General features: G+C 39.5%; 3 protein-coding genes and 1 long non-coding RNA gene across 8 annotated transcripts in view; 1 reads left to right on the forward strand and 3 right to left on the reverse strand.

The window, feature by feature from the left end:
* The window catches only part of xpnpep2 (X-prolyl aminopeptidase (aminopeptidase P) 2, membrane-bound), a 70,312-nt gene extending 65,469 nt beyond the window's left edge, over window positions 1–4,843 (reverse strand). The window contains exons 1-2 of the mRNA XM_077732156.1: window positions 4,364–4,843; window positions 3,873–4,035 (exon numbers count right to left, since the gene is read on the reverse strand). The gene's annotated coding sequence lies outside the window, so the exon portion shown is untranslated. The remainder of the gene's footprint in view (window positions 1–3,872; window positions 4,036–4,363) is intronic.
* Window positions 4,844–5,580: 737 nt separating this feature from the next.
* On the reverse strand, window positions 5,581–16,659 carry ocrl (OCRL inositol polyphosphate-5-phosphatase). Of its 5 annotated transcripts, none has more exons than XM_077732952.1 (24): window positions 16,308–16,659; window positions 15,561–15,632; window positions 14,426–14,517; window positions 14,308–14,346; window positions 13,894–14,007; window positions 12,833–13,033; window positions 12,532–12,769; window positions 12,265–12,438; window positions 12,078–12,179; window positions 11,884–11,998; window positions 11,237–11,353; window positions 10,974–11,155; window positions 10,680–10,791; window positions 10,328–10,437; window positions 10,047–10,182; window positions 9,658–9,768; window positions 9,428–9,593; window positions 8,949–9,184; window positions 8,231–8,254; window positions 7,773–7,892; window positions 7,592–7,676; window positions 7,152–7,279; window positions 6,943–7,054; window positions 5,581–6,840 (listed from the first exon to the last, which is right to left on the reverse strand). In XM_077732952.1, the coding sequence occupies exons 5-24, from the start codon at window positions 13,910–13,912 to the stop codon at window positions 6,716–6,718; spliced, it is 2,613 nt and encodes an 870-aa protein (XP_077589078.1). In that variant the 5' UTR covers window positions 13,913–14,007; window positions 14,308–14,346; window positions 14,426–14,517; window positions 15,561–15,632; window positions 16,308–16,659; the 3' UTR covers window positions 5,581–6,715. The 5 variants fall into 5 exon arrangements, with proteins under 5 accessions (XP_077589078.1, XP_077589075.1, XP_077589077.1 ...); XM_077732949.1 differs by having other exon boundaries at window positions 15,561–15,639; window positions 16,259–16,659; XM_077732951.1 differs by lacking the exon at window positions 15,561–15,632.
* Window positions 16,660–20,742: 4,083 nt separating this feature from the next.
* On the forward strand, window positions 20,743–24,971 carry clic2 (chloride intracellular channel 2). The gene is made up of 6 exons (XM_077733448.1): window positions 20,743–20,960; window positions 22,526–22,635; window positions 22,993–23,118; window positions 23,328–23,428; window positions 23,506–23,687; window positions 23,963–24,971. Exons 1-6 carry the CDS (start codon window positions 20,907–20,909, stop codon window positions 24,122–24,124), a joined length of 735 nt encoding a protein of 244 aa, XP_077589574.1. The 5' UTR covers window positions 20,743–20,906; the 3' UTR covers window positions 24,125–24,971.
* Window positions 24,972–25,156: 185 nt separating this feature from the next.
* LOC144207812 (uncharacterized) lies at window positions 25,157–25,624 on the reverse strand. Its single transcript, XR_013328796.1, has 3 exons — window positions 25,597–25,624; window positions 25,422–25,527; window positions 25,157–25,298 (listed from the first exon to the last, which is right to left on the reverse strand). It is a non-coding gene; the product is annotated as an uncharacterized LOC144207812 (long non-coding RNA).

Here is a 25,624-nt window from a genome sequence, read left to right on the forward strand (position 1 = left end):
TAGAAGAGGAAGTCTTCCGTCACTGTAAAAATCCCAAAAGTCCTTCACGACTCCCGCTGAAACAGCGAGCAGAGTCAACACGCCAACCAGCAGGAAGTCAAACGCCGTTAACACTCTACTGTCACTCAACATTCGTCCAATCCCTCACAGCAATGCGGCAAAATTATTTGTGTAGGGATACTTTGCAAAGCTCCCCACGAATAATATTTGTATTCTTTCACCGTTCACCTTTTGGGCATGACGTACGCTTGGACTGATTCACACCGTTCTAACTTCCCAAAAAAAAATGATGTAGGCTGTCTCACTTTTGCCCCAAAACAATGTTTTTAACCAAAAAACAATAATAATAAACTATTTCCAATGGCAAAAACACTTTGAAAGACATTTTCAAAATAGATTTTCACATAAATTACATATACATCTTGTTTGGCCATTGTTACTGAGAAATGAGTAAAATGCTGTATATACAGACACATCTGTTTCCATTTAATGAGTATTCATAATCCTAATATTAACATCCGTAATCTACGTGTTACTGTGTTGTCGGCGTCGGCGCCGTTTCGGCCAGCTGCCGCGTTAAAAGACCCTGTTAGCCGTGTATTGGAGAGACGGTAGCGCCGGTAGTCGGCATATTCCGATGTCTCTTTAGTGGAAATCAGAGCTTCTCTAAACTTGGCCCTTGCACGCGCTGATTGGTAAAGCTCTCCTTCTGCACACCACATTCTTGATTGGATGGAGAGAAGAAAAGTCAGAGCGGAGTGGCTGGAGGGTGTGCAGGTGTTTGCGGATGAGAGAGATGGAGAGAGAGAGAAAGAGAGAGAGAGAGTCTTTGGCTGGCAATCAGCATTACCATTCAGAGCCAATAGCAATCATTTTGCAATGGAGACAAGTAGGTCTCGTAAAGCAGAGCGGGCACAGAATGGGCGGGGCTCGAAGAGACAGCGAGGAGGGAGCAAGAGAACAAGTGGCTTCCCGTAAACGGAAAATTCTTCTTAGCGTTCGCATGGTGTTCGCGCAGCCACTTGTTGCTAGGCAGAATTCCTGGAGGATGACAGAGGCCCAGGAGGAAGTGTTGATGTTGCACTTATGTGTTTCATTTGAAATGCCATTAACCCTCTCGTGCAGGAAGTCTGTTTGTATTTTTGGGGGCTTTTTATTGCAAATGAATGATGCTTTTCGGGCTTTTCAAGGTACTTCTCATTGTGATCAGGTCAATTTTTCTCTATTGGAAAGGAATCAAGCCATTGGAAATAAATGAGATTCACGTATTGGATATCTTGCGCCGTCAATGGCGTGCAATTATAGTTAAAAACTTGAATTTAAAAAAAAAATGGAATGCTACTTAGTGCCGTAACCAGTGTGCATTGATTTTAAATTAATTTAGCATTGTGTTAATTCATGAGTATTTATAGACATATCGAATACAATGTATTTTTCAATGAATAGTAGTTTCTAACATTCAAAGCAAAAACAGTCACTTTCTCTATAAAGAGGTCTTAAGTGTCAACTTTTGAGTAACTGTCCACTGCCGTGATTACTGTCCTTAAAAGGATTAAATCCCTTCCTGAAAAAGCACATCACGTGGCGAGGCACAGGCACACTGAAAGGGTTGCTAAGGATAAAATGATGGTAGAAAGAGATGTTGCACATAAGTAATGCTGAGGTGCCTGGGAAGGCGGCCAGCAGTCTGACTGCTGCTCTGACCTTTGAACTGGGCAGACACCCTCTCCCCATTTGAGGTCAGAACCACTGGAGCTGTGGACTGACCCCAGAACAGCACCAGCACCCCCGCAATACACATTAAGCCACGCACACGCACACACACACGGGTACACAAAGAGCGACTGTCTGGGTCTATTATCGTTACTGCCGGATCTAAATCATTTCGTGTCGTCTTAAGAGGGGAAGTAAAACACAAGAGATTTAAGTGAAAACTGAGATTTACATCCACAACCAACTCAGCAGAGACGATGGCTTTCAAAATGGAGAGGGGTCAAGTGGCCAGTGGAAGAGGAAGACGATGGCAAAGGTCACATGTGATGTCACCCCTGTAATGGCTCCTTCTCTTAGCCAAAGCGTAAATTCAATCATATGAAGTGAAAATACTTTATCTTTTACAGGCAATCACTTTTACCACTCTCTAAAAGACGGTAGCGTGCTTGTTGTCATGGTAACTACACTCAAACGCAACTGACATATGAGAACAGCACTCCCACAGAGGGTTTCGGGCATTGCAATGGCCGCTAAGGATTACTACGAGTTTATCACAGACCAAAACAAAATTCCAGGAGATGAATTGTGAAGCGTTGCTAGACAACCAATTCATTTTGACTGGGTGGGTTTCAAAATGACATTCTGGTGAATAATTCCGGTCTAATGGGAACATTTTGGAAACGTTCCTTTACTGAACATTCTTTCAAACCAATACATCGATTCTCGGCAAGAAACTATTGGGATACAAAGTATCGCTATACATCCCTGAATCAATATACAGCCACAAACCCTTACTTTGGGAAGGATTTGTTCTATTTACAATGAGGAAAAAACTTCAAATCTAACAAAATTGAAGGTTGACTACCTTCCCGGAATGGATTTTATTCCATCGAGTTATAAATATGAATCAGACTGTGTGATAAATGGCAATGTGCAGCACATGTAAGAGGAATGATGGCTTAATCTCTCACACAATGGCCAGCTTTTAAGTACAAAATCATGGAGAATGTAATGGACTATGACCTGAAACATTCTTTATGTCAGCCAAGGAGCTGCGCCAATATGTGCTTTAAATGTCACGAGGTATACATGCGCTCTCGCTTAAAAGTGGCCTAGATGTACTTCATTACTTTCCAACCTTGAACAAACAGGAGTCCAATGAACATTTGCATTCACCCGTGCATATATACAGTAAAGGACTTTTCAGCTTGGAACCAGTCTATGTAAGCTATTTCCATGACAAGTAAAATGGCCTGTTAAAGAGCCTCATTGGCCGCCTGTAGATTTCTCTCCCTTTTTTTTATATAATGACATGGCTCCTCATCCATCAGGGGAATATGGCCTATGAAGAAGTGATGATAATAACACTTAATAAAATAAAGGGGAATTTCTGTTTTTCTTTGCTATTCTGGAGGGCGAATGATAGAGCGTGCTCCCAAAGGGAGTGTGTTAAATGAAAATGCAGCATTATGGCGTCTACTTTACACAGCAGAGCATGCGACATTGTAATTATTAATAGCACCCTGACTTTTGAATGAATTTTTTTACAAAATGTAGGTAAAAAAAAAGTGTCAATTTTACAAAACATTATGAGGTGTATATACAAAGATAGACGCTATGTTTTGACTTTTTTTTACGCTTTAAGGACCTATGGAACATCTTAGACAGACATCCTACTTTGATATATTCATATTTTCCTTAAGGTTCAGTTTTGTAAAGCACTACGAATGAGAATATTGTTGTTACAGGTATGAGTCTGACAATAAATTTTAACTTGACTATCAACTACTATAGAGATGTAAAATGGAGTGTACATATTTGGAACACTCAATAACATATATATGTATTGTTCTTTTTCTATACTACACTGTATTATTGTAAAACAAAAAGTGGATCAGTAAATTTGGCTGCAGGCAGCTCAATTTCTCTTTGTACGCTATATATTGCTCATGAAAGCTATGATGGATTTTAGCATTTTGGCCTCAGGGAAAAAACAAATAAAATTGCTAACACAAACCCAAGACCCGTTGTACTAGATGGTATTGCTAGATGGCAGTTAGTGATGTGCTGCTTAATCACAATATAGTATCGACATTGATCCAAGACTTACCTTTTACCCACAATGCAGTGTTTTTTGGGGGACCGAAGCGTTGTCTTACCTTATGCTTTTGCTGTATGTTGTCTCTAGGTTTTGGACTTGGGCCGGTGGGGCCAGTGGGCCGCTGGGGCCGTTGGGGCCACCGTGTCAGTGCAGCTGCTCATTGCAGATTGTCGTTTGCCTGCACTGGTGCCAAACACCACCATTACACTTGGCTTCACTTCCTGCGCAAAAAGAAACATGTATAAAGGAATGTATGGATGGCTTTGGTTTTAAATAAATCATCTTAACCCTCGTCGGATGAGGGAGGTATTGGGCAACAAACCATCTTTCAGGTCTAACATCATTGCTCCATGATGGACAATTGGCCTAAATCCAATATCCCCGACCTTTTATGTTTGTTTGTTTTGCACCAGTAACTGGTTTGAAGTAAGAAAATGTTTGTGCAGGCCGGTTCAAAGCACAGGTGTTTAAAGTAAAGGAGCATGTGTCAGTTTAAACAATTTAATCTGAGCAAAAACAAACAAACTTTGTACTATGATGTTAACTTACTATAATGTAGAGTCATTTGGCTTGTTTTCCTGTTACTTGCTGCTGTGGTGTTGCTTAATAAGATGAACAAACATTATAAATCGCAGTGCGCATCTTCTTGGAGGCTATTTATTGCATAATAACGAGGAAAAAAGTGCTTTGTTGTCATCCACGTGCGTAGCACGATTGAATCATATCTCATCTCTAACGGTGCATTAATGTAGTCGGATATTTCATCAATTTGTAAGAGAAATTGGGGGTTCTTTGCATCGTGATTTAGCTGTACGCCCTAAAGAACTCATGGCGACTGTGGGTCGCGTGTGTCACCTGTTGCGATGAATCGGTCACTAATATTAGTCGTTGGAGTGATTTTTTTCGATTAGATGGAAGCTATTTTTGCTAGTATTCGAAGACTCTTCCTTGATGGCGTTTCCTTGCGGTAGAAAAAACTCTTGATTTGTTTTTAACTGATTTTTTTCCGCGTGTGCCGGGTGAAAAGCAGGCATCTAATGACATTGCACAGCAGTCAAGTGCGCCCGGAAAAGGCACGCGGAAAAAGTCATTTTTCAAAATAAGATCCGACAATTATAAGAATAAAAAAAGACGGATATAATCTTTACGATAATATATTTTGTCTTCGGATGGATATCAAATGGTCCGCGGACTGAGGCTTGGTGGACACTGAGGTAGTAAAACACATACGAGCTGCGCATTAGACTGGTTTCTCTTCTCCATCTTGATTTCTCGCCAAAAATCGAGCATCTTCCAATTCGCAACTCTCTTTCTTACCCCAATGACGCCCACTGACGTCCTTAGACGTCCAATTCATATTTAATGGAAGTGTTCATTCACCCCTGGCTGGGGAAATGATTTGGACGCCTAGCGCTGTCAATGGCAGCCAGCCAGCCTAGTATACATGTCTTTGGTGGAATAGGAGAGGAAACCAGACTACCCAGAGAAAACCCACACAGGCCCAGGGAGATCCTTCTCGTATTAAACCCAATCTAGATTTGCCCTCAACTGAAACAATACATTTATCATACATACGCAAAACTAAATAAAATAACTGTTAAAACCCAAGTATTATCAGTATTGTATGCACAAATACAAATGCCTAGTCATGCATCTGTTTTTTGACAGTGATATTAAAATATAGATGCTGGAGCTAGGAAGCACTGCCATCTAAAGGTAAAACTGTATTATTGCATGAAAATGTAATTTGAAAATGAAAAAAAAAGCAAAATTTACATGGATTTTTATTTTTGTTAAATAAATTAAAAAGTACCAAAGAATCTAAACAGATAAACACAAAGTGTTGTTATGAGTACCTTCATTAAGGAGTGTGACCACATATCCACACAATAAATTCCCATAAATATACATAACACACTGGCATATGACAACACTTGACTCTTAGGTGTTGATTACAGGACAGATGATGAACGTTGGATTTGGAATCCAGGAATATAGACTATTAAAATGGTAGTGGAATATGTTTTTTCCCAAAGTAGAATAAAGCAATCCTACATGCATGATTGTCAGCGGTTACATCATATGCTCACATTTCAAGTGTCACATGGCAAAGCATAACGAATGGAATAACCTCTACACTTGCCACTTACGCACTGTTTCTAACTGATCTGATTGGTCGATTCCTACAAAATGTAGACGTTACATAATGAAACAATGAATCTAAACTCCTAAGCTGCGCCCTAATATGATGTGTCATTTATGCCACATTGTGTTGCTGCGAGGAGAAACCAGTTCAAGACACTAAGAATCGAGGGCAGAAAACAATGGTTAAATAAACTAACACACACACACACATCGTACCATTCATACGATAGCAAAGGACAGACGTCACACCAAAAGGTAAACAGTTGCTATTTACAATCTAGGAGATAGTATGGAGTACTATTCTCTTTAAGCAGGAAGTTGACACAATTAAAAAACTTGCCTGTAACTTTGGACAAACAGGACAAACTTGATATAAAGCTCCCGGGATTCTGCAAAGATCACAGCAAAAATTTGCAACGAAATGTTATCATATGTTGTGTACGTTTCTATTTTCAAACTTCAAATATTTCAATAAGTTGTAAAATGAATGTTTTTTTTTTTAAGTGAGGTCATCACAATAAGCACTACACTCGAGACGTGATCTTCAGCTTTTAGATGATATTTACAGTTTGAATCTGTTAAGAAGTGCTCGTAAATCCACATTGCGGCCATTGAGGTGAGCTCAAATTGTTCACTGTCCAATGCAGGTTTCTCCAAAAAGACATCTAGGAACTCTAATGTGAGATTTTGTCATTTTTGTAACAGTTGAAAAATGAAATGGTCACTTGTTTGGCTCCCTGGGAGACACTGTCAAAGTTACTCTTCATCTCCGGCCATGAGGAAACCCAAGACAAAGTCAATAGCTTTTTGTCGGTCGTGGGACGTCTGTCGGCTCGCCGTGCTAGGAGGAGGTCGGATGATCAGGCTGGCAAAGAGGGTGGCTGACAAGAGAGTGAGAATTGCTCGTAATCATAGAACTATTTGCAGTATGCCATAAAATTTGGTATTTTGATCATCCCCAAATTTAAAATGGTCTTTCTTACCAATGAGGTTGGCCGTGAGGTTGTTGTTTTGCGCGTGCTTGAGCAGTTCCTTCAGAAATCCCATCAAGTAACGGAATACATTACGGTGGGATCGAGGCAGCTGGGATACCAACTGTCATTCAGAAAAAATGCATTGGCACATTTTTAGGAACATTGAAAGAGAGCAAACAAAAAACAAGAAAAAGGACATCCAATGTTGATCTGGTCACCTGTTTACAGAGGCGGCTGTCGTGGGCACAGTCCAGGCACCTTTGGTAAAGTTCGTAGCACACCACTGGTTCCGGCAAGGCCTCTAGGAAGATCAACAGAGCCTCGGCCACAGAGTGATTGCAACCAGCTTAAAGGAAGATGTTAAGGATAAATACTGTGTCTTGGTCTGTACGTTTTGATGGATAATAAACAGTGATGGAAAAACATCTAACCAACAAATGCTTCAATTAAACTACTAGTCTTAATAAAATACAATTTAAGCATTTCCAATGGGTTAATTTGAATAAATGCCCTAAACCGCTACGTTTTTCCTCCACTTTGATGTGGTTGACCTTCAATGTGCTTCTATTGTACTTGGGATTATTTTTAATTCAAACATGTCAGACCTGTCAATCTGCTATTTGGTCAGGTTTATAAGTAGCGTCATGAAGGAGGATACGGATGTTGTCTGGAATGCTGGTATCAAGACTGTCAATGATGCTCTGAAGCTCCTCCTTTAAACCAGGTGTTTGGAAAAGGTCCTCCTAAGAAACCAGTGCATTAGACAGAATGCAAAATTCTGTGCTTTTGTTTTCAACTCAATTGTCTTCTTGTAATTTTTCCATCTTGACATATCTTACCTGATCACAGGCCTTGGTGAAAAGGTGGTTGACCAGAATCCACACCTCTTTGGGAATCTTTAGAGGTTTGTCTTCTGTGCTTGCACCATCCATTAAAAGGAAGTTCACCTTGGACTTCTCCTGGGGTGACAAAAAAAAAAAAAGACGATTAGACATAGTGCATTGTCAAAGGCATTCCAAAAAAGCACTACACTGCAAAAGAAATAGTTTTTTCCATTTTTCCTGATTAGATGTTTACTTATTTTTTTTAGTGATAGCTTGTTTTACTTGAATAATAATGTAGGATGTTTTGCTATATCGTAAGCTAAACATTATGGCCACTCCTATTCCACGGGGAGCTTCCCACCATTCCTCTCCTTTTATTTCATGACTTCTTACATAATATGCTCGTGCTTATTCAAATGAAGGCTCAAATGTTATGTGCTGCAATTCTAAAATTAGTAGTCAGAATATTTTACCTTCTCAGTGAAGGTGTCCTCTCCCTGAGAAAGAAGTCAGCCCACAGCCAGAGTGCAGAGTTGGAAAGTAATGATCAAGGCAAGAAGAGGCGGTAAAAGCAAGCAGAATTAAAAAGAGGATGGCACTGAGCATCAGAAACAGGGGAAAAAATGATTGATGATGTCCAGAATAAATCATTGCATCCACATAAATGCAGGAAAATGTAAATAGGTGGTGATCATAGACAGGAAAATGAAACATATCACCTCAGTTAGCTTTCTGATTCCTTTCCTGTGTCATTGCTACTTCCTTTTTCACATAAATAAATGCAGAGGCATTTCAGAGTGCTCAAAAATAGACTCATTGTGTGACCAAGTTTACCCAGAGCTGGTGAGCAATCCCTTACGTGCTCACTTGTAAGACTGGCCATCAAAACTAAGTTTGTTATATACACCTCCAGTCTACTGAGGGACTGTACGAATCAGCTTGAAAGAGTGATTCTGCCTATTTAACCTCAGTCTGCATTAGGTGCCCACCTTGTGGATTTCCTCGGTGTGGCTCCAGTTTTTTTTACCTAGGTCTACAATGTCTTCTGTGTCTGTCTTGCTATTGCAACCAATGAAATTTCCCAAATATGGGATGAAATACAGTTCTAATCTAATCCAGACATTCAACTAATAAAGACACTTTTGGGAAAGACAAATCTTGCATTTGTGTTTCTTTTAAAGCCCTTCTTACCAAGTCAATGAGTTTGGTGATAGGGATCTCCCGGATGGGCTTTTTCATTCGGCATAAGGTCTCCAACGACGTGCCGAAGCAGCTGGGCAAGTAGTTGCCGGAGATGGTGATGAAATAGTCCTTTCCTCGGTCCAGGTGAAGCACCAGGATGTCCTCGATGGCATCCCCGCCGGAGTTGAGGAGCGTGACAGAGTCTTTACTGACGTAGACTTCCAAGTAGATCTCCAGGGTTTCACCTGCTCAAATGAGATGTTTCCCTAATAAACAATAGCCTCATCATAATAAATCATTGTTAACGTATTTGGTGTTTAATAGTAGTAGCAACCACCAATAGCCCTAATAGAGTTACTATTGAAAGAAAATAATTTTTAAAAATATTATGGACCAAATTCTGGTCTTCTTAAAATGAAATCATCTGGCTTGATTTCTGATAAAAAATTACAGAATAAGAAGGCAAGGAATAATTTAAAAAGACTTGCTTGGTTCCAAGAATCCCTCACTGGGCTCGGCACGCAGCCATGACTTGCAATACAGCGTGTCATTGAGTTTGGGGATGAAGGCAAAGTGACAAGGGACCTGCCCGTCATTCTTGATAAGCAAACGCTCCCTCTCGAGCTGCCGGAATTTCACATTCTCAAATGCAAACTGCGAGTGGAAAAAGAGGTCAATGGAAATATTTCGCTCTTATTGACGATAGCAACGTTCTTACCTCTCTCTGGCTCAGAGAGACAGAAGGAAGGAAATCGTTCTCCATTCTGTCCATGGCGCGAACAATCTCCTCAAAGACTTTTTTGTGGCGTTGCTCATTGACCACCTTCACCTTTAGAAGAAAAATCAAGTCTTGAGAAAACTTAAGTGAAGTTATATCAATAAAATAAGCTATTTATATCACGGGACCATGTCCACTGTGATCTACATAAGGAGATGATTTATACTTTATGCCTTTGTGTGCATTATAACATCATATTCATCATGGTGCATACATTTTGTACTTTTTTTGTTACTGGGGAATCTCCCGTTAGTCTCAGACTCGGACTGAATTATTTGAGGAAACAATAGTCATGTAAAAAAATGTCTTGAAATTGGTCCAATCCTTACCCCTATCCTGAAGATGGAGCTGACAGGTTTATGGTCACTTGTTTTCAGTTCCATGTGACTGCGATATTTGAGCTGCTTGACATTGTTGCCCCGCCACAGGATCCTGTCACACCACGCGGGAACGCGGCACTTCCCGCTAGCGGAAAAGAAAGAAAGACGTTCAGGGATAAGCTGACTCGGCACTGTTCACTAAAAGCGGAGGCAAAACGCCGCTGCTTCAGGCTGGACAAGTTCAATCTGGACAGAAAATTGATGTGTACTTTACCAAAATAGAGTTTTACCTTGAATCCCATCGGTCTGTTTTAGAATCGTATTTGTAAGTAGGCATGAAGTTGATTTCTCCTTCCATAAAGTCAGTAAAGGCTCGTCTAGTCTGCCGCTGAATGTTTAACTGTGTGCGAAAGAAAGGCTTTTCAAAGGCTGTTTTCTCTAATACTTTGAACCATATACTGTCTATTAGAAAGATAGTTTTTATCTTTAATAAATGTAGAATATCACAAATTCATTTCCTAACAAGTGTATTGGAAAATATTGCTTAGCCGTGGTTAATCTTTATTGTGAGCCTTCACAAATCGTATTGTATCAAAAAGTAACCACAGGTTACTGTATATTGATGATTGATGGATATTTAACCTGATCAAATTCTTGAAGCTTCTTCAGCTCGTTCAGGGAAATTAAATGCTTGACCTCCGAGGCGTCATACATGAAGAGACGATAGTTTAAATCCCCCAACCAGATGACCACACTGTAACACACAAAAATAAACCAAATCAGCCTACTAGATTTGGGGTGAGGAAATCAAGAGTGAAATATATCTGCAAATCTTTTAATGCTTATGCTTGTTAGGATGGCTAAATTGTCAAATATGTGAGAATAACAGAAGCCAACTACTGTGAAATAAGAGCCACCTGCACTGTGGGTACTCACTCATGCTTGTGGATACTAATAGGGGGGTAGTCCAGTAGGTGGAAGGCCATGCGGGCGCAAATGTCTTTGTAGTCCTGGTTGCGCCGTTCAAAGTCCTCCACGTGTGCAGCGAGGTGAGAGTTGACGATGCAGAAGCTGGTGTTGTGGAACACAAACCTCACCGCCACACCACCTTTGTTTCCCTATTGGGGATAAATGCAAAATGCTTCTTTGAGTGAGACGGTAAGAAAAATCCTGCTATTTCCAAGTTGGTCCGAACATACCATTTTGCCCATTATTCCGGTGCCGACATGTTCTGCAGCCACTTCTTTAATGTGACTCTTGTGTATCTTATTGACGAAAACCACCAGCATCATCCCAACCAGTCGAATGATGCGAACCTGAAGAAAATATAGACCTTAAAGCATGTGCCCCTTGCTATCTTTAACTCCTTGATGCCAGAATTCACAAATATACCACCAAAGATATTACATAAATACATGAAAATAACAATATATCCAGCTACAAATTGGAAAATCTACATGAATATAAATCCTAAATATGAATAGAATAAAAAAATATTAACATTAAATAAATCCCGCAAAAAAATTGAAATCCTACATGAATAAAAATCCTAAATATTAATAGATAAATAGAAGAAAAAATATATAGAAAATTACAAACACAATTGAATCCTTTTTTAAAAAATTCAAGGAGATATAAAGATAGAAATGAATTCTATAATCAATTATTTATTGATTTTAGATATTTTTTAATTGAATTTCAATATATACTTTTATTTCTTATCAGTTAAAACATTTTTTAGGATTTTGTTATTATGGTTGTATTTTTTGAAATGGAATTTTGTTATTTAGCATTTGCAGTATTTTAATGAACGTATATGTATTCCTCTCCTGCCTCTTGCACTCACCCTCTTGTATTGTGCTTTAGGATGTAAGCCCCTTTCAACTGCTTCCACCCACAGTTGCTCCTTGGATGAGTCCATGTAGAAGAAGGCTTCAGTGCTCAGATCCAATTCTTGAAAACTAAAACCAAACACATAGAATTTTTACTGCACAACAGAATGAAGTTGACACATTACATTTATGAAGAATCCTGACTGACCCCACGGCATAAATATCAGGAGGTTCTGCATCACAAGAGAGCCACGACTCAAGGCTGCTGTCTGGAGACTGTCCATTGACGTTCCACGTACCGCTAAAGAACCTACAGAGGCATTGGAGCGTCTTTATTTCGGGTCAGGCCGGGTTTTTTTGGCCCTGAGAATAAGGTGAAAACAAAGTAGTCGTACCTAAAGTTCTGGATGTCCACATATTCATTTTCTTTCTTTCCCAATCGGTGTTTGATGAGGTATTCTCTCTGTCCGGCCTGAGTGGAGAACATAGCTTGTCTCATGGTATTTGTGGTAGGACTCTCGCACCATGACGGAGACCTGTCCACCCGATCGAAGCTGGACTTGAAATTCCTGCAGGGTTAAATGTATGATATTAACAAAAAGGCATTAGAATACTTGATCTTAGTCATTTTTAATGCTCTACAAATGGAGCAGGAATCTCACTCTGGTTTGGTGACCCCAGCGGAGTAATCTTTAGCCTGAGAGCTTGCTCGCTCTTTGGGGACGGGCGTAGGAGGCAGCTGATAAGATGGCGTAAAGGAGGCTTTTCGGGGAGGAAGAGGAGGAACTGGAGGAGGATCCCTCGAAGCCACTATCCGGTTTTGGTGGTTCTTCTTTTCCTCTACTTGTAAAGTGTGATTGAAGTTGTCCTCGAACCCAAAGTCTGAGGCCAGGGAGTGAACTGAAAAACAGTCAAAAGTGTTATTGATCATCGCAATAAAGTGTAGTTTTGAGCATATATTACCTGCATTAGTTTTATGTGTGGTTGCGCTGCTGTTGAAGGCGGAAGGCAGCGTGCTTGTCAAAGTGGACACGTTCCCCCCAGAGTCCACACAGTTGGCAGTTTTATTATGTCCTCTCTGTGGTGGGATGGGAACTCGAACCCGACTTTGAGCTACTTGTGCAGGGGGATCCATTTCGGCGGGCTTGGTGGGATTCAATTGAACTACGAAATGAGAAAGAAAATTAAAATTAATATGAATATCCTTGAGAATCAGGCGTCATATATTTGTTTTGAGTAGCTAGAAAACGGAACATTTAACTTCTCATATGGAATGGGGTGATTTTCGCCATTAAAAATGAATGGGGATGTTTTTGTCAAAATGTTATAACATTTAAAGCGGATGGAAATCAATTTCATGATGATCCAGTCCAGTTGTGAAGCAGAGTGCGATTACAAAGCCACATAGTACAAAAAAAAAAATGAACGGATGCAGGTCACTCCTCCCATCAATGCTGATTCATGGATTTGAGGAAATACAGTTTGAGTCATCACATCTTCCTGCATGCTGGTACAACATATTTTCCTACTACTAACGATAGTAATCTGAACGCACAATGGGTGCAATATATTCACTTGACCTCGCCACATAAAAAACTCAGGCATATTCAAATTGCGGTAATGACTATGACCTCTTGGTAAGTATTAAGTACAGTTAATATTGTAAAAGATTAACAATGTTAACCCATCAACAGTGCTCGCTCTCTGACTGGAGCCTATTTGTGACTATCAAGAGTACTGCAAAATGAAATTTACTCCATGACACCATAATAATTATGTATTGGTACCTTTGCCATACAATATCATACCTAGAAACAGCATTACAGTATTAATACCCTTTGATAATGTTGACAACCTTACTGAAGGCATTTAGGTCACGATCTGATAAAATTTAGATATAATCTGCACTAGACTATAGACAGCAGGGTTCCAACCAGAGTAAAAAAAAATTGTGTTTTACAGTGAGAAAATGATGTTAATTTGAAAGATACATCACCCCACTAATTTTAGACATGCAGACATACCTTGTTGTTGAGCACTCATCACCTGGGTGAGGAACGTCTGAGTGCGTTCATCATTCTGAAGTTCTAACAAGAGTTCTGGGGCTTTTTCTCCTTTTATTCGTATCTTGATTCCGGCTATAGGCAAATCGACAACACATATGCAAAAAGCACACAAACACACAACTTTAGAATTACAGAGTGTACTTTTTTTTTTTTTAAAGCATAGTGTTTACACAGTCAGTCCATTCAAAATTCTTTCAACTATCCCAGGAAACCAGTGACCGCTACCAAATAAAGATGTAAACACCAGCAAAAAAAAATGAAATTTAGGTGAACTCCAAAACTTTCCAATGAAGTTCCCCCAGTTTGGTTTTGCAATAAAAAGACAGTTTGAGGGTTTTGAGCCACAAAAGGTACTCACAGTACAATACTCACAGACTAAGGAGAAGTCAATGAGATGAGTTTCCTCAGATTCTGCAAGAAAAAGGAAAATTTAGCTTCTCTAGTTTAGAAATGTCTCAAATGTCATTTGCATGCAAATTTGGCCTCTTACCTTTGACAATTTCAAATTTTCCATTAATAGGTATGGAAAGCTGGGGCACTGGACGGGCCACCACGGCGTCGGGGGTTGCGAGCACACCAAGTCTGCATAGCAACAGCACACATTCCTTCTTGATAACAGCTTCCTTATTTCTTAGCATGATTTATTAACATTCATAACGGTATTATTAAACATAAGTTGAAAAATAATGCAGACATGCATGTTGAAATGTCTTGTGGTCCATTTTTTTTAAATCATGAAGTATACTAGTATATATATTAGTATACTGGTATTAGGGGTCATCGGCTACTTAAAATTCAATCCGATTAGTCTAAATTTTCTAATTACATCACGTCTAAAATTGTAACTGAAACTTCAGAAGCACTTATCCACCCTCTTGTCAAAGAATTGAGGTCCTGACTAGTCCGTTTTTTTTCTCCCTGCCGCAAGTTCTTCCATGCTGAGCACTCAACTTGTGTTCCCATGTGAATTTCATTATGGACTTAAGGAATTCCAGATAATGAGTGAAGGTAGTTGGCATGCTTTGTGCTTGACGCTGCAACGTGACACAACCTGCTTGCTACCTCGAATACATCCATATGTGCACATACACAAGGTGAGTGGGAGCAATGGTGCAATTATTTCACGTGGAAAGCTCAACACAGCAGGTCATCGTGACAAGTTACTTGGAAGCACAGACCCAAAAATGCATGAAACAGAAGATAAAGTAATGTTATATTGTTATATTAGGACGATAAGGCACATCCACCAAATTTGAGAAGAGAATAGTATTTAATAATACAGAAGGCACCAGTATAAAAAAATACATTTAAGTATTTTAACCAAACAATTAAATTGGTTGTCCAATTAGATAAGGTTTTTTGTTGCTTGTTGTTTTACTGTCAAAGAAGGCTGGCATTCTTTATGTTTCACTGCCATTGACGTCAATGGGCGTCTAATCATCTTTGACAGGGGCGGGTCTATATGTAGTAGCAATCAATAGTTAGAGTTCAAACTTAAAATCCATTTTCATGATCCCATCTTTAATTATCCAATTAGAATCTTCTGAATTTGACCTGATTTGCGCCCACTTCCCATCTTTTGATTGAATCGGCTCCATCCCTAATTTACAGTATAAGGTACTTACATAAAGTGTCCACCACGTTCAATTAGTGAGAGCAGCCTGGGCTCCTTCTGGCCAGACCTCACCTCCAGACCCCTTACAGTGTGAGCAGCATAATCAAGGAATTATTGTGTCTCAATATGAAAATTAAAAAATCAACATCTTACATCTAACTGTAAATAGATTGAGTATAGCATTTTTCTTGGGAATTTGAAAAGACTTAGGTTGGGATTGTAGTGCCACTGTGATGATTGGTCAGAAATGATTGAATTATACAGATAAAAAACAGACATGGTTAGAACATAGATAAGCCAAATGAATAAATTGGTCATATGTGAAAAGTTCAGGCATGAAAAATATGAATGAAAAATAACTTTCTTTACATTGGGAATTTCATTCAAAACTAGGTCAGATATTAAAACTTACTTTGTCCCAGATAACTATTTAGGTTGAAAATCAGTTTATGATTAAATGAACAACGAGCGCCTACAAATCGCGTGATAATATCATTGTTTTGGTTGAAATCCCTCTAGTGGAAGAAATGGGTAATTGCACATTTTGAATTAGTTGCTTTATACTAGATGGACTCGTACAGTCCAGGTATTTAAATGATGACTTTAAACGACTAGCGGAAAAATCACTAGGTAGTCCTAAAATACATGCTCGCTGCCAGACTAACAGATCACTTTAAAATAAAATGAATTTTCTTTCCCCAAAGGATATTGCCAAGCACTCCTCGCTTCCAATCCCTGAGGAGGAATCCATCCTTACCTTTACCGAAAAGAGGGGAGTTTTCACGGCGTAGCTGCACGGTGCCTACGCCTTGGATCCGTCCATACGATCGGGGAGAAGTTAAATCCCCGCACGGCGGCCTTCCGGGTGCCGGGATCTCGCTGCTTGGTCCGGGGAATGACTGCGGACATTCAACAGCGCTGACAATTCAAAGTCCCCTGCCTCATTGGCACCATTCTGGCCATGAAGATAAAACTCCCGGCTTGTCGTCTCTATTAAACGGTTTCATTTGACAGCAAAGATCGTATTTAAAGCCAGATCTAAAATCATTTTGGCTTTTTAGAACAGAGTTCGGAAAGGACTCGGTTTCTCTTGCTGCTGTGTCTTCTTCTCTCTTCTACTATTCGACTTCATATCATACAAAACTTGCATTTTGCGCCCCTATTGTCCCGGACTGCGCATAACAGCTATTATTTTTATAATAGCTAACTATTATTTCACATTATAATATATATACTACAGGTGGCTTGGTGGCCCGGAGTCAGCTGTGATAGGCTCCAGCACCCCATGTGACCCTCATGAGGATGGAGCAGTTCAGAAAATGAGAGATGATAATATAATACATTCATTCATTCAATCATTTTTCAAACTACATGGGGGTGCTGGAGCCAATCCCAGCCAACTTCGGGCACCAGGCAGGGGACACCCTGAATTGGTGGACAGCATAAATGTACCTATGAATCAGACAAATGTACATGTGAAGGAAAATACATAGATATTTGAGTTTTGATCCCTTAATGCAGGAGTGGCAAACACGTGGCTCTCGACCCGTATACTTTTTATCATGTTTGGTATACATATATGCTGCGGCTCTTTGTCTCATTTCACGTTTCTTTTATTTTTTATTCTCTCTTCTCTCCTCTCCTCAAATTCATCAACAAATAAATTATATATTTAAAAAAAAATTAGCAGTGCGACCGAGCGAGGGGACAAAACGACGAGGCCTCAGAGAGTTCATCGTCGTCACACAGATCCCCGTGCTTTCTGCGGGATGCTTTCAGCTCATCTTGGAGATCCGACAACATCTCCTTCACATCCATTACTGGAGTGTACTTGGTGATAAGTGGACAGGGGTTGTCACCAAAATTCAGGGCCAAAGACAGGACTGCTCATCCTGGCACTCTGACAGCTTTTTCTGCATCACAGTGAAAACCTAAGCACAAAATACAATCATTGTCACCTTGAAGGCGACAAGCGAGGAACACTCTGCGTCTTTTCCAACACTTTTTGATTTGTTTTCTGTCCAGGACATGAATAACGATGAGGAACATGGCGTCTAAAAAAGACTGATAGGACGGCCACCAATGTCCTGACAGGGCACTTGATGGTAAGCGCTTCCCCTTCGCATCATTGAGCCTTGTGGTTCTTTAGAAGATTGTGGAGATACACTACGGAAGGAAGAAAGCGAGATACTAGGTGACATCATTGGAACAGAATGTTTGGGTTCACGTCACAAAAATAGGAAAGACTGAGGTTTCATTAGGAAAGGTTGTTTCAATGATGACTTATGGCTTTATGCACTTACTCATGACTTTAAAAAAAACAACATCCTAATAAATCCCAATGGCCAAATGGGTGGTGGTGTTTTAGTCGTTGGGCGTAGCTCTTGAGTCTTATTTAGACGATGACCACATGCAAACATGACATTGGACAAATGTTTGTGCGTATGCGTATGTGTCAGATTTTTTGTGTGTCTTTACCTTTGTTTTTTTGTGTTTTTTTTCAATGTTAAAGATAAAAACAGGTCCCCACTTAATCAATGTTCAATGGTGGTTCCTAAAAGCTGTTACTGTATAAAAGTATGTGTTAGGGTGTGCATGAACGTGCGCCTCACTTATTCTGGGTGGTGCCCAAGCACTAAGTCACAATGAACTATTATTAGGTTTCCCAGAGATGAAAAGACATAGACATAAACGTTCCACTAATAGATATTGCACAAATGTTTGCAAAACATGCTGAATCAAAGTGAATTAACAATTGAACATATAAAGGAGGGTATTGTTTTTTCTAAGAGCAGAGATTACAATTTCTATTTTTCTGACTCTCCTCACATTTGAATTAGAGATTAAATATTTAGCAAGTAGGTGTGTTAGTTAGTGTGTTACATGAAGTGGGTACATGTGCCTGTGAAACATTAACTGGACTCAAAAGATGGTATTTGTCAACTATGCTAAGAATGAGTGTGAGTTAATAGAATTTGAATTTATAAACTAATGGAAGTCAAACTATTAAAAAATTCTACTTTTTTATAGTACTTGATTAGTACCATATACGGTATTCAGTTTCATACTTTTTTTTCTAGCACAGTGTTTGAATGTTGAAATTATTTGTTTATTTTTAAAAACGTTTTCTTATTCTCACACACGCTCACAATTTTTTTTTATGTTTTATATTTAAAGTAATAGACCATAAGAGTATACCTAGAAGAGAAATAAGGGGCCGAATGGGCAGTGTTGATCCCCAGTACCCAAAAAACCAAGGAACCAGTTAAATCTCGGTCATTGTTGCACCTGTTTTGTTGTTCTGTATTGTCTTCTTGTTGTGTTGTCGCCACGGGGATTAGTGATTAAGTAATTGTTTTTGCTATACAGCCACTTTTAACGGATCATTTGGCGTGATATATATACATATACACAAATGGTTGTCAGTCTCCTTGATGGCCACTGATTCAGGGTGTCCCCCAAAGTCAGCCGAAATAGGCTCCAACACCCCCACATGATCCTAAGTGATTCAGAAAATGTTTTATCAGCCATTGCTATAGTGCTGGTTTTATTTGCCCAACTCTTTCGTTTTATCTTGGTTGTAGGATTTATTTATTGTTTTCCTGGTGTGTTTCACAGTAAAAAAAATCCAGTGACTCGTTGTCAACATAGAAAGTGCTGCTTGCCAAGATAAAGCCCCCCCCCCCTTCCAGGATGTTACTTCCAGTTACTATGTGTGTGCAAGAGAGAGATATGTGTGTGCCTCTTAAGCAAGAGACCACCATCCAATTGGGTTTGTCTATGAGAGAGTGAAAGTGGTGGGGAGGCAGAGGTGAAAGGTCAAAAGCGACTTCCCGTATTTCCTCCTTCCAGGAAGACTCTGAAAATTCCGACTAGAGAAAAATATCCATCCGACAATGCCAAAATCAGCATATAATATCACCTACATTAAAGGGGGTTCTTTAGAACTGGCATTATTTCCAGTTGGCTATTTGTTTTTGCTATTCTTCCTGAAGCCTGCCGTTGTCACGGTGACCAAACACCGGACACGTAATCCATTTCCCTAACTGAATGCTGAAGGCAATCATTTGTCACGCAAGCTTAAATAAATACTCCCCCCAGGGCAGCATAACGAAGGCTTATCATTTCATTCAATATTTGCGGCGCTCCCTGGCTATTGAGCAAGTCAATTTCACTCAAGAAGGGTCAAATCCCAAATGTCTTGGAATACCATGATCGTAATAATCCAGATAGCTGGAAACCTCCCTTCGCTTAGAGTTCCGGCGAAGGATTGTTAATTTGTAGCTTTTCTTGGGAAATTCACGGTGATATGCTCATATTCGTCACGCTTCCCAAATGTGAGAAAAACTCCTCAAATCATTAGTAAGGTAGATAAGGAGAATTTATTTTGGCACATTGTGTTATTTTGGGGATGCTTTGCTAAACAGAGATTAGAGCGTAACGACGCCCCCGGAAAAATCTGCTCATTGATTTTAAATGGTAGTCACATTAAAAAGCTCCAATTTTTACATTTAAACTGTGCTACTTCATCGTTTTTTTTTTGTTGATTCACATTATTTATACATTAATAGAATCTGTAAATGGAGCAGCATATTTTTGCCCCACTTATTTAAATTGGGCTCATTCATTCATAGTAGAGAACAAAGTGGGTTACTTTATATCAATGTATATCAATAGGAGTGACTGGAAAAGTCCAAAAATCTACAGAAAGTGACTTATAAGTAACCTAAAATGGAAAAAGTCATCCAAGCCATTCTTTAATATTCAAATGTCAATTGTTATATCAAAATAACCGTGACTTGTTCAACACATTTCTCTGCTTTGACACTAAAAAGTATGAAACCAGCTTCTTCTTTTTAAATCAAACCTTTCCCTTTTTGTTTTGATAAATATTTTTGAGGTGTGTGTGGTATTACATGATGTCATCGAAACTCCAAATGTCCAATTATACGATTTGGATGCAATCATCCGGCACTTGACATGTTTCAGGTTATTGGAATGCGGGAATGATTGCTTAAAAATGAACAAATATGTACTTCTTAACTCGTCATGCCTTTTTAAGCTTCTCCGTATTACCATATGAGTCCCAAAGTCTATTTTAAGCCACCCTGAAAGACTTTATAAGAGTGCCTGCCCCACCCCCTTTTTTGAAGGACCTCCCTAATTTGGGGAACGCTCTGGAGGTGATATATCCCCCCACCCCTAATATGCAGCGTGCAGCCTTGAGGTTTCCCACTCGCTCCTGACATAACACATCTTGCTCCTCTTCACTCTTTTGACTTTTACTTTACTTTGTTGTATTTGAACACTGTTTTGACTCAGAAGTGAATATTCACTTGGACTTTTTGGGGAAAGCATGGCACTGCGACAACATTCTGAAAAGGAGCCCATCATCGAGTTATTTGTTAAGGTCAGTATACTTTCGCTTTTGGGTTGACAAAATGACGGCAATAGACGTCTAATTTATTCTGACTGGCCTGTAAGGATATTGCATTTTTTATATAAAATTACATATATTTTTTTAAAATATAAAATATTTTTACAGGTTCATGAGCTGTATATATTTTGGGGTAAATATACAAAAGTCCAGTAAGATTAATGACCATGTATACATAATTGGGCAGGTGGAGTTCATTCATCAATTTAGTTTAGTTTGGCGCACTTCAGTGTCATAAAATTATCTCATTTTCTGAACCGCTTTATCCTCACTAGGCTCGCGGGGGGTGCTGGAGCCTTTCCCAGCCGACTCCGGGCTAGAGGCTGAGAACACCCTGAATTGATGGGCAGCTCACACTCATACCTAGGAGCAATTTTAGAGTGTCCAATCATCCTATCATGCATGTTTTTGGAATGTGGGGGGAAACCAGAGTACCCGGAAGAAACCCACACATGCCCAAGGAGAACGTGCAAACTCCACACAGGATGTAGGTGACCTGGATTTGAACCTGATTTGCCCAAAAGGGAAATATTTGTTGAATGGTGTTCAAATTGAGGGTAAAAAAAAATCAAAAATTTCCTCCCTCAATTCATCAAATCGGTTTTGGCACACTCAAAAAAATGTACATACCTCCTCACCTTTTGATTGGCTTGTATGCACTATTGACATTTCAATGTTTATCACCGTCAGCTGAGCGCTGGCTGTTTTTATCAGAACACAGGCACAGCCTTATCACGGCCTACGTGAGCAGAGAACATGCAGTTTGATGACTGCCCCCCCCCCCCCCCAGTACCCCACCCACTATGCCTCACACCAGACACACCCACCCATGCACATGAGGTCAACAAAAAAGGCTCTTGTTTCCCAACCAACCATTTTCTATAGCGCTTACTCTATACAGGATCACAGCACAGCTGAGTTTGGGTGGGATCAACCTGTAGAAGCAAATTCCCCAAAAAGGCCCCACATGTAAAATACACACACGTATTGTGAAATATACTTTCTTGGCTGTGTGAGTGGGATAGGAGGGACTGATATCGTTTCGTTTTATTTGGAGTCAAGTTGAATTATGGCCATTCTTGAGATTCTCAGCTGTTTCAAAGCATGACACAGACATACACACTATTTATATACAGACAGTAAAATGGAATAACAATTTACATGAAGAGTGTATAGGGTTTGTAGATTGATATTTACATTGCAAAAGTAGTGATAAAGTACTTTTTTATAGCAGTGACAGATAGCTCTAATGTGGCTAAGGCCAATCCATCACAAATCTGATTGATTGTCATAAATTCAGAGCAGAAGTCAAAAATATGAGTCATCTTGAAATGTACTTGATCTGTAAGATATTTCCAGATCGAATTGTCTTCCATAATTTTTGCACTCAACAGAGTTTTTCAGCTGCTTTTTCCGCTTTGAAGTCAGATGACCACTTCCACGACAGCACAATGCATGTGTCCAGCCCCCCTTGTATCCCACCCTAGAAAGTTAACAAGCAGGAAGGAAATGGATGTATTTTCTGTCAATGTGCACAGGCCGGCCATGACGGCGAGAACGTGGGCAACTGTCCTTTCTGCCAGAGGCTTTTCATGGTACTGTGGCTGAAAGGAGTCAAGTTCACTGTGACCACTGTTGACATGAGGAAGTAAGCACGCCTCCTTTTCCTGTCATATTCTCAAAGACCCTCTATTACAAGAGAGGAACTGCAATGTTGTTGTTTTATTTTCCCCTGCAAAAAATCCAAAACATGTCACGCCACCAACATGTTCAAAATTACTTTTCAACCAGATCACACAGTATGTTTTATAGTAGTTCATAAAAGATGGTAATCTTAATGTATTGATACATCTTAAGGGATTTAAGTGTCATGAGATATATTTTACAAGACATTCTAGGTTACTACTATAATACTCAAATGCCATACAAGATGGTGGGTTTTCTCTCAAATATGAGTCATTCTCCAGGAAATTAGATCATTGTCGTTTTGATGTCTTGGCTTCAGGAAGCCCGAGGAGCTGAAAGACCTGGCCCCCGGCACCAACCCGCCTTTTCTGCTCTATAACGGCACCCTCAAAACCGATTTCATCAAAATCGAGGAGTTTCTGGAGCAAACACTGGCTCCTCCCAGGTATTGTGTACATACATACTCATATTACGGTACTCTGTATCCCAAAAAGTCATCAATATGAATGAATATGTGGGCTGATAACCCGTATTTAATCTTGCCATTTCAAAAACAGTTCACCGAGATAAATAAGACTTCATTTTATCCAACATTTTAATTGGCCACTTTAATTTTCTACCTAAACAAAGTGCAAACATGTGTTTCTTTTGCAGTTACCCTCACCTCAGCCCACTAAACAAAGAGTCTTTTGACGTTGGTGCTGACATTTTTGCCAAGTTCTCCGCCTTCATTAAGAACAGCCCAAATAATGCCTGTGAGTCAGCTTCAATTTAGCCATCATTAAAAGTCTTTTGGAGACGATCCATAACAATGCTGTGCCTGATTTGCCAGTTCAGCAGAAAAACATGCTGCGGGAGTTCCAGCGTCTGGACAATTATCTGAATTCTCCCCTGGCCGAGGAGATTGACCACAACTCTAGAGAGGTGGCGGGCATCTCCAAGAGGAAATTTCTCGATGGGGACCGCCTCACTTTAGCGGACTGCAACCTTCTCCCCAAACTGCACGTCATCCGGGTAAGACACTCGACCTCAGACACCATTTTTGGGCAGTTTTAGTGGCAGTTTCCCGGGCCACACAAAATGATGCAGCGGGCCAGATTTGACCCCTGGGCCGCCACTTTGACACGTGACTTAGAGGGTGCATGTTGGCCATAGGAAGAACTTTTTTTTTAGCTCATTGACTGGCATTACGGTACTAGACATCCATTTGGTTAAACCATAACACGCAAATCTTCGATTCTGGCGCTTGTATTGGCATTCGTTTTCAAAGAACTGCATTTCTCTGACAGGTGGCCTCCAAGAAGTACTGTGACTTTGAGATCCCAGCCCAGTTCACGGGCGTCTGGCGATACCTGCACAATGCGTACGAGCGAGATGAGTTCAAACAGACGTGTCCTGCAGAAATCGAGATCGAGAAGGCTTACTTCGGAGTTTCTAATAAAAGGAAATAAAATGTTGACTCCACGTCTGGCGAGGGGGCTGCTGTGCCAAAGACTTCACTGCAATTTTAATCACCTTAAAGATGCTATGAAATGGTGACCATGTCAAAAAATGGAAATGACTTCACCAATGTAGATTTATACATAGAAAACTAATTTGGCACTTACGTTGTACTTTTTGTTTTTACCATTGTATAGTTATTCCGCTTGTCACAACACATCAGAGAGCGTCCCCTTTATACAATTTGACAGTACTACAGTCGCATGGCAACAAGAAAATGGAAATTTTAAATATATATGTATTTTACTTGGTGGGTCCAAGGAAGCTTAGAAAAGAAGATAAATTAGGATCTAATTACCTTTTTTCTCTTAATTTTTATTGATTGGTGTCCATAATATGGCTTGTTATTATTTTAAAGCCACTTGCTGTAGTATTTCAATGCACATTTAAGACCAGGATAGAGAGTATTTTAAGTATTTTTTTAACTCCATTTTTTTGGATTTTTATAAATGCAGTATTCCAACTGCTGCCTTAAGAACTCAAGTATCAGAACACACTTTAAAAGATTGCTTTTGACAGGTTTAGTCAGCAATGAGGCCATTGACTGTTCATTTAATTGAGCAGATTTGTATTTATAATGTACATACATACAGTATATTTTCTATGTTTGTTGATGAATAGCAGCAGAACCCTTCAATATACTGTTCTTTTTTATGCAGAAAAAAAACTACTTCTTGTGTACCTTTTTCCATACTAACATAGTTGGAAATGTGCTACTTTAATACTAACAAAAGGTTCAAAACATCAACTGTGTCTTTTGTCTTGAATCATAAAATTGTTTCTGTTGTGAAGCATCAATGTCTTTTACCATTTTTTTCCTCAAGGACATTTTTAAACAGTTTTAGAAATAGAGCATGCATATTTTGTTGTTTAAAATGGAAAAATAATTTGTAAACTTTTAATCAGTCAGCAATTATTGTTAGAGGAATAAATATTCCATTGTTGCAATTTGGAAGAAATTTCACATATAAGACACATTAATTGTCTAGTGGTTTATTGAGTCAGAAAAAAAGGACAATTTTACAACTTTAAAAAATAGATTTTCTATTCATCTTCATTCAGGGGTGAAGGAGTCTCATGTCTACGCTGGCATCTAATTGGTCACGCAGTATTTCCAGAAGCATGCTGTGAATGCCATACAGAATTACAATCCATGAGATATTTTTTTCCATAAAATATAATATTTTTGTTGTAATTCTGTGAATGTAGTGTGGTTTTCAGTGTAGTAAAGGTGCGGAGTTTGCTCACCTCTTTTGTTGGTTTTGGGCAAGCCCTGCCCTGACCTGACGGCAATTAGAGTGTGAAGTCTGTCAGCTGCGGCCAACTTCAAAACGGCCGCCTTTAGACCTTCGATCTTTACACAAAAATCACAATACCAATCCCATGTAAAGGAATAGGTTCGATATTTACACACATTACTTACCATGTTTGCATAGTTATTGTGCGGCACT

This window comes from Stigmatopora nigra, chromosome 14 (genome assembly GCF_051989575.1).
Source record: "Stigmatopora nigra isolate UIUO_SnigA chromosome 14, RoL_Snig_1.1, whole genome shotgun sequence".
NCBI lineage: Eukaryota > Metazoa > Chordata > Actinopteri > Syngnathiformes > Syngnathidae > Stigmatopora > Stigmatopora nigra.

Excerpts from the sequence above, each read along its gene's own strand:
- ocrl (XM_077732949.1), bottom strand. The coding sequence starts at position 16,301 with ATGGATTCCTCCTCAGGGATTGGAAGCGAGGAGTGCTTGGCAA. Across the intron at positions 7,280-7,591 it reads CAGCATTCCAGACAACATCC|CTGGTTGCAATCACTCTGTG; the intron begins GTATCCTCCTTC and ends TCTTCCTTTAAG. Across the intron at positions 6,841-6,942 it reads CCTCACGGCCAACCTCATTG|CCACCCTCTTTGCCAGCCTG; the intron begins GTAAGAAAGACC and ends CTCTCTTGTCAG.
- clic2 (XM_077733448.1), top strand. The coding sequence starts at position 20,907 with ATGGCACTGCGACAACATTCTGAAAAGGAGCCCATCATCGAGTTATTT. Across the intron at positions 20,961-22,525 it reads TCATCGAGTTATTTGTTAAG|GCCGGCCATGACGGCGAGAA; the intron begins GTCAGTATACTT and ends CAATGTGCACAG. Across the intron at positions 23,429-23,505 it reads GAACAGCCCAAATAATGCCT|TTCAGCAGAAAAACATGCTG; the intron begins GTGAGTCAGCTT and ends CTGATTTGCCAG.